Source organism: Cyprinus carpio, chromosome B25 (genome assembly GCF_018340385.1).
Source record: "Cyprinus carpio isolate SPL01 chromosome B25, ASM1834038v1, whole genome shotgun sequence".
NCBI lineage: Eukaryota > Metazoa > Chordata > Actinopteri > Cypriniformes > Cyprinidae > Cyprinus > Cyprinus carpio.
The window spans coordinates 7369420-7385072 of NC_056621.1; the positions used below are offsets into that span (position 1 = coordinate 7369420).

The following is a 15653-nucleotide window of genomic DNA, read 5'->3' on the forward strand; positions in this document are numbered from 1 at the left end:
AGATAACCTGTCAGAAGCCCCAGAAGAGATTGAAATGTAGAGCAGTGGATTATCCACAAAAATCCCTAGAAGATTTGGGACAAACAGTATATTGCAATACATCATTTGGACTGTCATGTTCAAATGAAGAAAATGCAGATGGCAAGCCACCACTTTGTTATAATTACGAAATAAGTGTAAAATGTTGTAAAGACATTTGTATTACCTCTACAATGTCCCCAAGTACACCAACACCAACTACAGTTTACATCTACATCTACAGAGACATCCACAATCACACTAAACTACTGTAACAACAACACCTACTCAACAGAAAACAACAAAACACCTACAACTGTTACAATAACACCTACGTCAACAGAAACACCATCTACAACTACTGGCACAACTACAACAACACACCATACAACTTCCACAATCACATCCATGACTACCACACCAATTACTGTAACGACAACCACCTACATCAACAGAAACAACACCATCTACAAACTGTTACAATAACACCTACATCAACAGAAACACACATCTACAACTACTGTTACAACAACAACATCGACAGAGACATCCACAATCACAACCTTGACTACCACACCAATTACTGTAACAACAAGACCTACATCAACAGAAACACCATCTACAACTAGTACTACTACAGTTACAACATCACCTTACACCTGTGTTCGTTGCAAATGGTCAAGCTGGATTAATAGCAACATACCCAGTACAGAGCCAGAAGGATTTGAAACTGAACCCATTGATACATTGTGGAATTCTGGAAAGATAACCTGTCAGAACCCAGAAGAGATTAAATGTAGGGCTGTGGATTATCCACAAAAATCCCTGCAAGATTTGGGACAAAAAGTTTATTGCAATACATCATTTGGACTGTCATGTTCAAATGAAGACAATGCATATGGCATGCCACCCCTTTGTTATAATTACGAAATAAGTGTAAAATGTTGTGAACCACAAGATTTGTACGACCTCTACAATTCCCCAAGTACACCAACACCAACTACAGTTACATCTACATCAACATCAACAGAGACATCCACAATCACACCAACTACTGGAAAACACAACACCTACAAAACTGTTACAATAACACCTACGTCAACAGACAACACCATCATCAACAACTACTGGCACAGCTACAACAACAACATCAACAGAGACATCCACAATCACATCCATGACTACCACACCAATTACTGTAACGACAACACCAACATCAACAGAAACAACACCATCTACAACTGTACAATAACACCTACATCAACCGAAACACCATCTACACCTAGTACTACTACAGTTACAACAACGCCTTACACCTGTTTTCGTTGCGAATGGTCAAGCTGGATTAATAGCAACACACCCAGTACAGAGCCAGTAGGATTTGAAACTGAACCCATTGATACATTGTGGAATTCTGGAAAGATAACCTGTCAGAACCCAGAAGAGATTAAATGTAGAGCAGTGGATTATCCAAAAAAATCCCTAGAAGATTTGGGACACACAGTATATTGCAATACATCATTTGGACTGTCATGTTCAAATGAAGAAAATGCAGATGGCACGCCACCACTTTGTTATAATTACGAAATAAGTGTAAAATGTTGTAAAGACTTGTATTACCTCTACAATTCCCCAAGTACACCAACACCACACCAACTAGTTACTCTACATCAACAGAGACATCCACAATCACACCAACTACTGTAACAACAACACCTACATCAACAGAAACAACAACACCTACAACTGGTACATAACACCTACGTCAACAGAAACACCTCTACAACTACTGGCACAACTACAACAACACCATCAACAGAGACATCCACAATCACATCCATGACTACCACACCAATTACTGTAACGACAACACCTACATCAACAGAAACAACACCATCTACAACTGTTACAATAACACCTACATCAACAGAAACACCATCTACAACTACTGTTACAACAACAACATCGACAGAGACATCCACAATCACAACCTTGACTACCACACCAATTACTGTAACAACAACACCTACATCAACAGAAACACCATCTACAACTAGTACTACTACAGTTACAACATCACCTTACACCTGTGTTCGTTGCGAATGGTCAAGCTGGATTAATAGCAACACACCCAGTACAGAGCCACAAGGATTCGAAACTGAACCCATTGATACATTGTGGAATTCTGGAAAGATAACCTGTCAGAACCCAGAAGAGATTAAATGTAGAGCAGTGGATTATCCACAAAAATCCCTAGAAGATTTGGGACAAACAGTATATTGCAATACATCATTTGGACTGTCATGTTCAAATGAAGAAAATGCAGATGGCACGCCACCACTTTGTTATAATTACGAAATAAGTGTAAAATGTTGTAAAGACATTTGTATTACCTCTACAATGTCCCCAAGTACACCAACACCAACTACAGTTACATCTACATCAACAGAGACATCCACAATCACCACCACTACTGTAACAACAACACCTACATCAACAGAAACAACAACACCCACAACTGGTACAATAACACCTACGTCAACAGAAACACCATCTACAACTACTACAACTACAACAACACCATCAACAGAGACATCCACAATCACATCCATGACTACCACACCAATTACTGTAACGACAACACCTACATCAACAGAAACAACACCATCTACAACTGTTACAATAACACCTACATCAACAGAAACACCATCTACAACTACTGTTACAACAACAACAACAACATCGACAGAGACATCCACAATCACAACCTTGACTACCACACCAATTACTGTAACAACAACACCTACATCAACAGAAACACCATCTACAACTAGTACCACTACAGTTACAACAACACCTTACACCTGTATTCATTGTGAATGGTCAAGCTGGATTAATAGCAACATACCCAGTACAGAGCCACAAGGATTCGAAACTGAACCCATTGATACATTGTGGAATTCTGGAAAGATAACCTGTCAGAACCCAGAAGAGATCAAATGTAGGGCAGTGGATTTTCCACAAAAATCCCTGCAAGATTTAGGACAAACAGTATATTGCAATACATCATTTGGACTGTCATGTTCAAATGAAGAAAATGCAGATGGCAAGCCACCACTTTGTTATAATTACGAAATAAGTGTAAAATGTTGTAAAGACATTTGTATTACCTCTACAATGTCCCCAAGTACACCAACACCAACTACAGTTACATCAACATCAACAGAGACATCCACAATCACACCCAACTACTGTAACAACAACACCTACATCAACAGAAACAACAACACCTACAACTGGTACAATAACACCTACGTCAACAGAAACACCATCTACAACTACTGGCACAACTACAACAACACCATCAACAGAGACATCCACAATCACATCCATGACTACCACACCAATTACTGTAACGACAACACCTACATCAACAGAAAACAACACCATCTACAACTGTTACAATAACACCTACATCACAGAAACACCATCTACAACTACTGTTACAACAACAACATCGACAGAGACATCCACAATCACAACCTTGACTACCACACCAATTACTGTAACAACAACACCTACATCAACAGAAACACCATCTACAACTAGTACCACTACAGTTACAACAACACCTTACACCTGTATTCATTGCGAATGGTCAAGCTGGATTAATAGCAACACACCCAGTACAGAGACAGAAGGATTCGAAACTGAACCCATTGATACATTGTGGAATTCTGGAAAGATAACCTGTCAGAACCCAGAAGAGATCAAATGTAGGGCAGTGGATTTTCCACAAAAATCCCTGCAAGATTTAGGACAAAAAGTTTATTGCAATACATCATTTGGACTGTCATGTTCAAATGAAGAAAATGCAGATGGCAAGCCACCACTTTGTTATAATTACGAAATAAGTGTAAAATGTTGTAAAGACATTTGTATTACCTCTACAATGTCCCCAAGTACACCAACACCAACTACAGTTACATCAACATCAACAGAGACATCCACAATCACACCAACTACTGTAACAACAACACCTACATCAACAGAAACAACAACACCTACAACTGTTACAATAACACCTACGTCAACAGAAACACCATCTACAACTACTGGCACAACTACAACAAACACCATCAACAGAGACATCCACAATCACATCCATGACTACCAACACCAATTACTGTAACGACAACACCTACATCAACAGAAACAACACCATCTACAACTGTTACAATAACACCTACATCAACAGAAACACCATCTACAACTACTGGTACAACAACAACATCGACAGAGACTCCACAATCACAACCTTGACTACCACACCAATTACTGTAACAACAACACCTACATCAACAGAAACACCATCTACAACTAGTACTACTACAGTTACAACAACACCTTACACCTGTGTTCGTTGCGAATGGTCAAGCTGGATTAATAGCAACATACCCAGTACAGAGCCAGAAGGATTCGAAACTGAACCCATTTATACATTGTGGAATTCTGGAAAGATAACCTGTCAGAACCCAGAAGAGATTAAATGTAGAGCAGTGGATTATCCACAAAAATCCCTAGAAGATTTGGGACAAACATTTATTGCAATACATCATTTGGACTGTCATGTTCAAATGAAGAAAATGCAGATGGCACGCCACCACTTTGTTATAATTACGAAATAAGTGTAAAATGTTGTAAAGACATTTGTATTACCTCTACAATGTCCCCAAGTACACCAACACCAACTACAGTTACATCTACATCAACAGAGACATCCACAATCACACCAACTACTGTAACAACAACACCTACATCAACAGAAACAACAACACCTACAACTGTTACAATAACACCTACGTCAACAGAAACACCATCTACAACTACTGGCACAACTACAACAACACCATCAACAGAGACATCCACAATCACATCCATGACTACCCACACCAATTACTGTAACGACAACACCTACATCAACAGAAACAACACCATCTACAACTGTTACAATAACACCTACATCAACAGAAACACCATCTACAACTACTGTTACAACAACAACATCGACAGAGACATCCACAATCACAACCTTGACTACCACACCAATTACTGTAACGACAACACCTACATCAACAGAAACACCATCTACAACTAGTACCACTACAGTTACAACAACACCTTACACCTGTATTCATTGCGAATGGTCAAGCTGGATTAATAGCAACACACCCAGTACAGAGACAGAAGGATTCGAAACTGAACCCATTGATACATTGTGGAATTCTGGAAAGATAACCTGTCAGAACCCAGAAGAGATCAAATGTAGGGCAGTGGATTTTCCACAAAAATCCCTGCAAGATTTGGGACAAAAAGTTTATTGCAATACATCATTTGGACTGTCATGTTCAAATGAAGACAATGCGGATGGCACGCCACCACTTTGTTATAATTACGAAATAAGTATAAAATGTTGTAAAGACATATGTATTACCTCTACAATGTCCCCAAGTACACCAACACCAACTACAGTTACATCAACAGAGACATCCACAATCACACCAACTACTGTAACAACAACACCTACCTCAACAGAAACAACACCATCTACAACTGTTACAATAACACCTACCTCAACAGAAACACCATCTACAACTACTGCCACAACTACAACAACACCATCAACAGAGACATCCACAATCACATCCATGACTACCACACCAATTACTGTAACGACAACACCTACATCAACAGAAACAACACCATCTACAACTGTTACAATATCACCTACATCAACAGAAACAACACCATCTACAACTGTTACAATATCACCTACATCAACAGAAACAACACCATCTACAACTGTTACAATATCACCTACATCAACAGAAACAACACCATCTACAACTGTTACAATAACACCTACATCAACAGAAACACCATCTACAACTAGTACTACATCAGTTACAACAACACCTTACACCTGTATTCATTGCAAATGGTCAAGCTGGGTTAATAGCAACACACCCAGTACAAAGCCACAAGGATTCGAAACTGAACCCATTGATACATTGTGGAATTCTGGAAAGATAACCTGTCAGAACCCAGAAGAGATTGAATGTAGAGCAGTGGATTATCCACAAAAATCCCTAGAAGATTTGGGACAAATCATATATTGCAATACATCATTTGGACTGTCGTGCTCAAATGAAGACAATGCAGATGGCATGTCACCACTTTGTTATAATTATGAAATACGTGTCAAATGTTGTGAAGACACTTGTATCACCTCTACAATGTCCACAAGTACACCAACATCTACAACTATAGTTACATCAACCTCTACATCAACAGAGAGCTCCACAATCACACCAACTACTATAACAACAACACCTACAACAACAGAAACACCATCTACGACTACTGGCACAACAACAACACCATCAACAGAGATATCGACCATTACATCCATTACAACAAGTACTGGGACATCGACATCTATGCCAACAGAAACCACACCAACTACAACTGTTACAATAAGACCTACATCAACGGAGACATTTACAACCACTACTGTCACACCAACTACTGTAACAATGACACCTACGTCAACAGAAACATTATCGTCAACTAGTACAATCACTGGCACAACACCCACATCAACAAAGACATCTACGAGGACCTTCCCTACTACAACAAAGTTCATTGTGGAAACAAAGACAACTGTCAACATCACCTCAAGACCTGTCCCTCCACCCCAGACATGTGAGTGCACGTATTTAAATGCAACATACCCAGCAGGTAAGTGCTACTTTAATAATTATCTTTTAAAGTTTTCAAAATTTACAGTTTTTTTTCCATTATTTTATATGTGTACATTACCTTGACCCTACATTACATTCGTTCCACTTTTTTTTTAAAATGTCTCTTGTTTACCTTCCTTGCACATCCTTTTATTATAATTATAGAGTCAACAATCTACAATCAAACAGATCAAGCAGGTTGGTGCTATATTGCCTACTGCAACTCCTCCTGTGATATAGTGAAACAGTCTCAGCAATGCAAACCACCCCCATCAGACTGTGCACAATTTAAAAGAAAGGTAATTTCATAAGAGTGCAGTAGCAGTACACTTATGCTGCAACACTTACAATTTCTAAAAATTTTCTGGATGTATTTTTTTAAAAGAACAATACAAAAATAGCCTAATGATTATTTGTTATTAATACAACACAACACAAGTTAATTACGTATTGCATAACTACTAGATGACTGTACTAATTGTTAAGAAAATTAATCAAAAAAATACCTGAAATTAATTAGTTTAAAAATAATTAGTTTTTTGATTAGTCTCTGTTCATCAATCTGATTGTGTGATCCAGCATAAGGAGTCATGGATTGAAGACTGCAGAAACAAAACATGCATAAATGGCAATGTCACCTCAAAACCTCTACAGTGTGACAAAACTGACATACCTACATGTACTAATGGAATTAAACCTAAGAAGGTGTCTTATAACAATGGATGCTGCTTTAAGTATGAGTGTGAATGTGAGTTTAAATCATGCTCATGGACATTTCATTCATATGAAATATTTATATTAAGTAAATGTCATTAATATTAAAAATAATAATAATAATAATTGTCCTAGCCTGTGGCTTATGTTTACTTTTGGTGTTTGTTTTGGCAGGTAAATGCAGTGGCTGGGGTGACCCACATTACAAAACATTTGATGGAACATACTATGCCTTCCAGGGAAACTGCACTTATGTTTTGTTCAAAGAAATCATCCCAAGATACAATATCAGTGTCCATGTTAAAAACTATTATTGTGATGTTAAAAATAATCTCGCCTGCCCTGAGTATGTGGTTGTGAACTACAAATCTTATAAAATCAAGCTGACTAGCAACACTAGAGAGGTCCAGGTAAGTCTTAGGACTACAGCAAAACATTCACAGGTTTCTGACTGAACATAAAAAAATACCTAAAAATTTTACTCTAGAGAATAATTGTCATGCTAATACAGAAAGGTATTGTTTCCCTCAGGTCTATGTTAATGATGAATTGAAACAACTAACTTACATAAATAATGACTTCTTCATCACCACCTCTGGCATGGCAGTAATTGTGAACATCACTGAAATCAAAGTTGACATTTCTGTGAATCATCAAGGCTTTGAGATCAATCTCCCATTCTCCTACTTCCATGGTAATACAGAGGGACAGTGTGGTGAGTACAGATAGGAAAATATCAATGAGATGTGAACAAAGAATACTGTAGGTGTCAGTTTCATTTTACATTGCTAAAAAAAAAAAATTCTCTCTACCTGAACTCTACCTGAATGTTAATAATACATTTACTTTGAATTGTCCCATTACTTGCTCACTAAATTCAGATGAACTATAATTAAAACTAAATTTTTTTAGGGGTTTGTGACAACAACCGTGCAAATGACTGCAGACGTCCCGATGGACAAATCGACCCATCGTGTGTGAACATGGCACAGCTTTGGATGGTCCCCCCAGGATGCAAAACACCTCCAACAATATCTCCACCTCCATCTCCACCTCCCTGCAATTCGACCATTTGTGATCTCATCAAGAGCGAGTAAGGAAAAGCAAAAAATGTTCATCACTTCTGTTTGTTACACTGATTATTACAAAGTGTTTTCCCTTTTAAAGGTAAATGCAAGTAAATTGTCACCATTTACTTACCCTCAAGTTGTTCCAACTGTGTTTGACTTTCTTTATTCGGTACAAAAATAGAATAAACAAAGTCATACAGGTTTGAAAGAACATCATGGTAAAAGATTTTTGGCTGTACCATCCCTTTAAGATGCCTGAAATCAAAAGTCAAATTGAGTATATGTTTCTTCACAGTATGTTTATGAAATGCCATGGGGTCATTCCTTATGAAAGTTATTATGAGGCATGCAAATATGATGTGTGCCACATGGGAAACACCTCTATTGGTTGTAGCAGTCTGGAGGCATATGCTCTGCTATGTGGCAAAGAGGGTATCTGTGTAGACTGGAGAACATCAAATAAACTCACAAAAATGTGTGGTAAGTAGAATGAACATTGAGTGTTTTGGGGTGTTTTTAAAATATGTTGTACTTAAGAGGACCCTGATATGTAATTGCTATTGATTTCTATAACAGAATACAAGTGCCCCAGTCACAAAGTCTATAAGGGATGTGGTCCTAAAGTTGAAAAAACCTGCAGTACAAGGTAATCTCATATTTCATATCTACAAAACAACAGTCCTTATTAAGTGCTGCAACTGTAATACTTCATTATCTGATGTGCTTCTGTTAACTCACAACTAGGTACAATGATATGTTTGTGGAGAAAGACTGTCAAGACAATAACTGTCATCAAACATTTACGGAAGGCTGTTACTGTCCTGATGACAAATATAGAGTTAGTTCAACAATAGATACCTGTACATCTTATTGTGGTAAGACATGTTGTTTTATTTACTTACTGTTGTTCCTTATTTTCTCTGTCTAATGCACGTTCACATCTTTTTCCACTGATTTAATTTTCATTCCCTCCATGTAGATTGCATCGGCCCTGATGGATTACCTAGGCAGGTATGTATAAGCAAAACAAGATATAAAAAAAAAAAAAAGAAAATCAGTGTGATTCAGAATATTTCAATTAGAATCTGTGATTCATAATCATCACAAATTCCTAACTATCATCTACTTGTTTTTCCTCCTGTAGCCTGGGGATACATGGACCATGGACTGTCATGAATACACATGCTCCAATGAGACCTTTGGTATTAAAACTGTGCCTGTCGGGTGTCCGGTTGAAAAGGCCTGTGGACCAGAACGAAAGAAAATAATTGAAAACTGCTGCCCAACCTGTGGTGAGTCAAGATTAAACTTGCTTGAAAATTGCAACCAAGATAATAAATTTGAAGCAAATCAAAGATTCACAATTACTGCCACTATTGAAATATCCCTACATAAATGCATTCAAAAATCATTTATAAGACTCCCCATTTCTCAACCCATTTAGTGTGTGATCTCGAGCTGTGTCTTCAGAAGAAATGTGATGTGGGATATGAGTTGGCAGCAAATAAATCTGAAGACAGTTGCTGTCCACCCTGTGGTAAGTCTACATATCATTCTGTGGATTTAAATGTTAAACAATTAGCTGTCCTACAAAAAAAAAAAAAAAGAAAAAAAAATGAGTCATTCCTATCAGGTAGCACCTTTTGAGTCCATGTTGTAATTTAATGTATTTCTATAAAAATGCAATCTGAAGAAAATCTGGAATATGACATTTTCTATTTTTTTACATGGAAAAAATAGCAAGTGTAATTATTTAAAAGGCTAACTAATATGGGTTCTGTCTTTACACATTGTGAGTTTAATATTTTATCGCAATAATATGTGGCGAAGACATAAAAAATGAACTGCGTAACACAAATGACACTTTTTCTTTAAACTGACTAAAGTAGCGTCAATTATTATTGAACTGGTTTAATGGCTTATAAAATTGATTTTTATGATTTTCAGTGCCCAAAGACGTATGTGTGTACAATAACACTGAGTACCAGGTAAGCTGCTGGGTTCATTTGTTTATACTAATAAAGTTAATTTGGGCAAATCCTGATATTTAAAATGGAACAAAAGATAATACTGTTAAATAGTGTTAGTATTTTACACTTTTCTGACTAGATAATCTTTGTTTTCTTCTAGCCTGGAGTTCAAATACCCACAGATCCTTGCATCGAATGTAACTGTCTAATGGATAAAGACCCAAAGACCCACCTACATCTCATCATGTGCGCTTCCATAGCCTGTGCACCTTGCCCTGACGTAATAATTACAATTTATTCTTGTGAACCATTATATCAACTCATTCATATAACTCAACATCTAAACTATAAGTATATAAACATCTAAATTATAAAATTGCTTTTTGTACTCCAAGGATTTCTGCCTGTCAAAGTAGAAGGAGAATGCTGTGAAACATGCAGGCTAAATAGCTGTTTTTATACCGCGCCAGACAACAGCACACATATTCTCAAGGTGCATATTCTCAAACTTTTCTTCCCACATTCAGTTCACCAGATCTGTTCAGCTAGATCTTTTTTATTTTTGTAGATTGGAGAAACGTACAACTACAAGTGTGAGAGTGCGACCTGTCAACAAACAAATGACACATTCTTGATAGAGAAGACCATACCAACCTGTCCAGAGATCAATCCAGATGAGTGTGTGCCTGTGAGTTTAATATCTTTAGCTCAAGTTCCAAACATGACGCACTTGGTTTTTTTTTTTTTTTTTCATCTGTAGTGCTTAAAAGGTGGTGTAACTTCTGTCAACATTTACTCACCCTCGTGTTGTTCCAAACCTGTATGAATTTTTCCTCTGTGGGACACAAAAGAAGATATTTTTTATTGTTGTTTTGAACCCCATTGACTTTATACAAACAAAACCATATGGATAATATTTTGCTTTATCATAATTACACAGGTTTGGAACAACACACATTTTGAGTGAACTATCCCTTTAATTATGAATATGATGTTTAAACAAAGCCCTATTTGTCCTTACAGGGAACGCTGACACTTGATGAAGAAGGATGTTGCAATACTTGTAAGAAATTGTTTCCTTGTTCAAAACTTCCTTATGGTCCTGCTTTTTATAAGCAAGTCCCAGTATTTTAAATTGTTGAAAAAATATATATTTATATTATCTCCTATTACCTCTAATATCTCAGGTGAGCACAGGAACTGTATTCGTGTGAAGAACACCACAGATGTTACTGTAAATGACTGCAAGTCCATCCATCCCATAGAAGTGACTTCCTGCAGCGGCCACTGTGACACAGAATCAATGTGAGAGCACACTGACATGATTTCTTGTGAAATATACTTCATACTTGCATACTCATATTGAATGATTGTTTGTTCTAGCTGTAAACAGGGCTATATTACAACTTTAACACAGACTTGTATATTAGAAGTGGTTTTTACGCTCAACTGACTGGTGTTTTTCTTGGAAATCCACATAGGTATTCAATGGGCGCCAACATCATGATGCACAGCTGTTCTTGCTGTCGGGAGATGAAAACCAGCATTAAAAAAGTACAGCTGAAGTGTTCTGATGACCGTGTGATCGATCATGACTACGTCTACATAGAGAGCTGCAAATGCACTCCAGTTATGTGTGAAAACCAGAAGACCAGTGGATAAAAGATCCTGTTCAGTGTGTCTGCTATACTGCTACAATTCCAGATGAATTGCAAAAAAAAAAACATATATATATATATATATATATATATATATATATATATATATATATATATATTGTTCTATAACTATTATCTCTCGGGGCATTTTCAGGGCATTTTGAGCATTTTGTTTCTTCTTTAGCAATGCAAAATACAACTCTTTACATTTCATTCTTGTGAAATAAGTGATGACTATAATAAAGCAAAATAAATGGCAAAAAAAAAAAAAACAGTTCAATGGATTTTTTTTTCTCCCAAAATGATTTCTCCAAGGAAATAGAAAACTGGCATCAGCACTTAGCATCAGCTAACTATAAAGTTTATGAACAAACATGAATTAACAATGAACAATTGTTCATTTGTGAATTAATGCTCAATGCATTAAACCTGTTCCTGTAGATCTACCTTACTGCAAAGTTCTAATCAAACACACATGCACCAAAATATTCAGAAACATATGATACTCAAAGACAGGTGTGTTGAAGCAGGGTTGGCATCGAAAGGTAGATCTCCAGAAACAGGATTTGGCACCCATGCAAAAACTATTGTTAACAAATTACCATCAAACCAGTATGTAAAGCACTCAATGAATAATGACAAGGAAACACACAAGAAGCTCAAATCAGGAGAAAAAAATAAATAAAAATTAAGTGAAACTAAAGAGAATTTAGACTTCCTACTTTGTTTTTTTGTTTTTTCAGATTATACAATATTTTTAAGGAACATATATTGGATGCTTTTTGTTTTAAAAGACAACTTTAAGACCTGAGCATATATTTGCACACCTAACTGCAATTAATATATGACCCTGGAGCACAAAACCAGTCATAAGTAGCACATGTGTATTTGTAGTAATAGCCAAAAAATACATTGTGTGGGTCAAAATTATAGATTTTTCTTTTATGCCAAAAATCATTAAGATATTACGTTAAGACCATGTTCCATATATTTTGTAAACTACCTACAATAAATATATCAAACTTAATTTATTTTATTTTTTTCTCAATTTTTTTATTTTATTTTGTTTTAACTGAACAGAGGTCCAAAATGAAAACATTAGCATGGTATAGCAAATACATAAAAATGAAGCAACTGTTACAGATAAGTATTCCTAAAACATAGATTAGAGGAGTTCCATACAGATCACAGTGGTAACATCCGACGAGTAAATTAAGAGTTGCAATTTTGTAATGAAGTATAAGACCCAGTATATATTTATCACATTCCAAAGTAATCTAATACAGGCTTCTATATTTTCCTAAATATTTCTAGCTTGTCGTTATTGATAAATCGTAACTTCTCAATATGAATAATGTTCACTAGCTCACTTTGCAGCACATCAAATGTTGGAACAATATTCAGTTTCCACCTCTGAAGAATCAGCCTTTTTGCAAGAACCATAAATAAAGAAATACTCTGTTTTTCAAATTTACTGAAAGAAGGTACTGAAATCACCCCAAAAATGGCAATCATCAGATCTGGAGCTATCTCTTTTTCATACACTTTTGAAAGTAGGTCGAAAATATCAGTCCAGTACTTGTGAAGGTTGCAACATGTCCATAGTGAATGTAGAAGTGTACCTTCTGCGACCTTGCATTTATTACATACCAGTGATACTTCAGGGAAAATCTTATGCAATTTAGTTTTACACATGTATACTCTATGTAAAGATTTGAATTGGATTAAGTTGTGTCTAGTTTTAATCGAACAATCATGAATGTTTTGTATGCATTCCTCCCATTTTGCATCCTCAATGGCGTAACCTAAATCCTCCTCCCACGCTTTCCTAATTGTAGTTGTGTCGCTATCCAGCAGATCAGTTAATATATTATAGAAATATGACACCGCTTTGGAGTTTCCGGCTTTAAATCTGTTTATTTCCTCTAATTTGTCGTGCTTTTTAAATTGTTTAAAGTTGGGGAAATACTTTCTGACATAGTCTCTAATTTGCAGATATCTAAAAAAGTGAGAATTTGTTAGCTCATACTTTGATTTGAGCTCTTTAAATGACAGAAATTGCTCATTTATATAAAGTGAGCCAATGCAGCCTATTCCATTCTGTTTGTGAAAAGTGAAAAAAAACCATATCATTAAGAGCGGGAATGAAGGAGTGATTCTTGCATATAGGGCTATCCATATACCTTAGGGGCTTTAATATATATTTTAATTTGTTTCCAAATTTTTAAAGACTGGCCGATTACAAAGTGGCTGTTGTAAATAAGCTTGCTAATCTTCTCTGGACTGTTGCACAGTGCTTGTAATGAGGAGTTAGGGCAAAGGGCTTGTTCAATTCTAAGCCATTCAGGCTGTTCACAAGTTACATCTGTTGAATCAACTCTCCACCAAGAAAATATATTCAAATGTGCAGCCCAGTAGTATGCTTTAAAGAAAGGTAACCCAAATCCCCCTTTTCTTTAGATTTTAATAAGTGTTGTTTTTTAATTCTTGCCACTTTATAATTCCATAAAAACTGAATAATTATCTTGTCTAGCTGTTTAAAATAGGATTGTGGTATACATGAAGGGATAGATTGAAATAGGTGGAGGAATCTTGGTAGACTCACCATCTTTACCACATTAATTTTACCCACCATTGAAATTGGCAAAGTTTTCCAGAAATCTATATTATTTTTTAATTGGCTGATTCTCTTTTGCCAATTGACTCTAAGTAAATCTCTTGGATTTTTAGTTATTATGACACCTAGATAAGTAAGTGAGTTTTCTGCTATCTTGAATGGGGTGGATCTTACATACTGTTTACAGGCTTTGGGCGTAATAGTCATATCAAAACGTAATTTTTGATAAGTAATATGCATTGCGAAGGACTTCACATTTAGACAACTTTAAAGGTGATTTTCTCAATATTTAGATTGTATTTTTTTTTTTTTTTTTTTTTTCACCCTCAGATTCCAGATTTTCAAATAGTTGTATCTCAGTCAAATATTGTCCTATCCTAACAAACCATACATCAATGGAAAGCTTATTTATTCATCTTGTTCCATAAATTAATTTCTTAAAATTGACCCTTATGGTTTTTTGGTCCAGGGTCACATATTATCTTTTTTCAGATATGTAATTCCAACACACCCATTATATTGACCAAAAGGCATAGTCTGTTGTTTAAGGGAACTTTTGAATAATTTAATAATGCTATTAACGTACTTTAATACGAGGTCAAATTCATCTTTCAATACGAGGTCTCTGACACTTAGCAAACAGTGAAAATAGAAAAGACAATGTTTACACATTTAAATATTTCCCATATGTTTGCTGTTGCATCAAAGATCTACACTCGTAAGAGGTTTCAAAGAATTAACCCTCAAACATGTCAGACTGGGCGAGATGAAGCTCTGAGTACACAACTGAAAGGCTATTGAGT

At 36.1% G+C, this 15653-nt stretch overlaps 2 protein-coding genes across 2 annotated transcripts; both read left to right on the plus strand.

Annotated features, from left to right (window-relative positions):
• Positions 1-212: 212 nt before the first annotated feature.
• On the plus strand, positions 213-4780 carry LOC122142389 (mucin-2-like). Its single transcript, XM_042752821.1, is given in 5 exon segments — positions 213-289; positions 362-603; positions 977-1261; positions 1739-3255; positions 3257-4780. Coding segments are annotated over 5 exon segments (3075 nt in total). The 3' UTR covers positions 4211-4780.
• A 187-nt stretch (positions 4781-4967) lies between these two features.
• On the plus strand, positions 4968-12505 carry LOC122134411 (mucin-5AC-like; the record flags this gene model as incomplete). The annotated part of the gene is made up of 19 exons (XM_042752822.1): positions 4968-6819; positions 6987-7120; positions 7401-7569; positions 7710-7945; positions 8067-8250; positions 8448-8628; positions 8901-9085; positions 9182-9251; positions 9350-9480; positions 9585-9616; positions 9750-9897; positions 10050-10142; positions 10553-10593; positions 10736-10855; positions 10970-11068; positions 11144-11263; positions 11599-11638; positions 11763-11880; positions 12057-12505. Coding segments are annotated over 19 exons (4134 nt in total), but the record flags the coding sequence as incomplete, so codon positions are not given.
• Positions 12506-15653: the final 3148 nt, after the last annotated feature.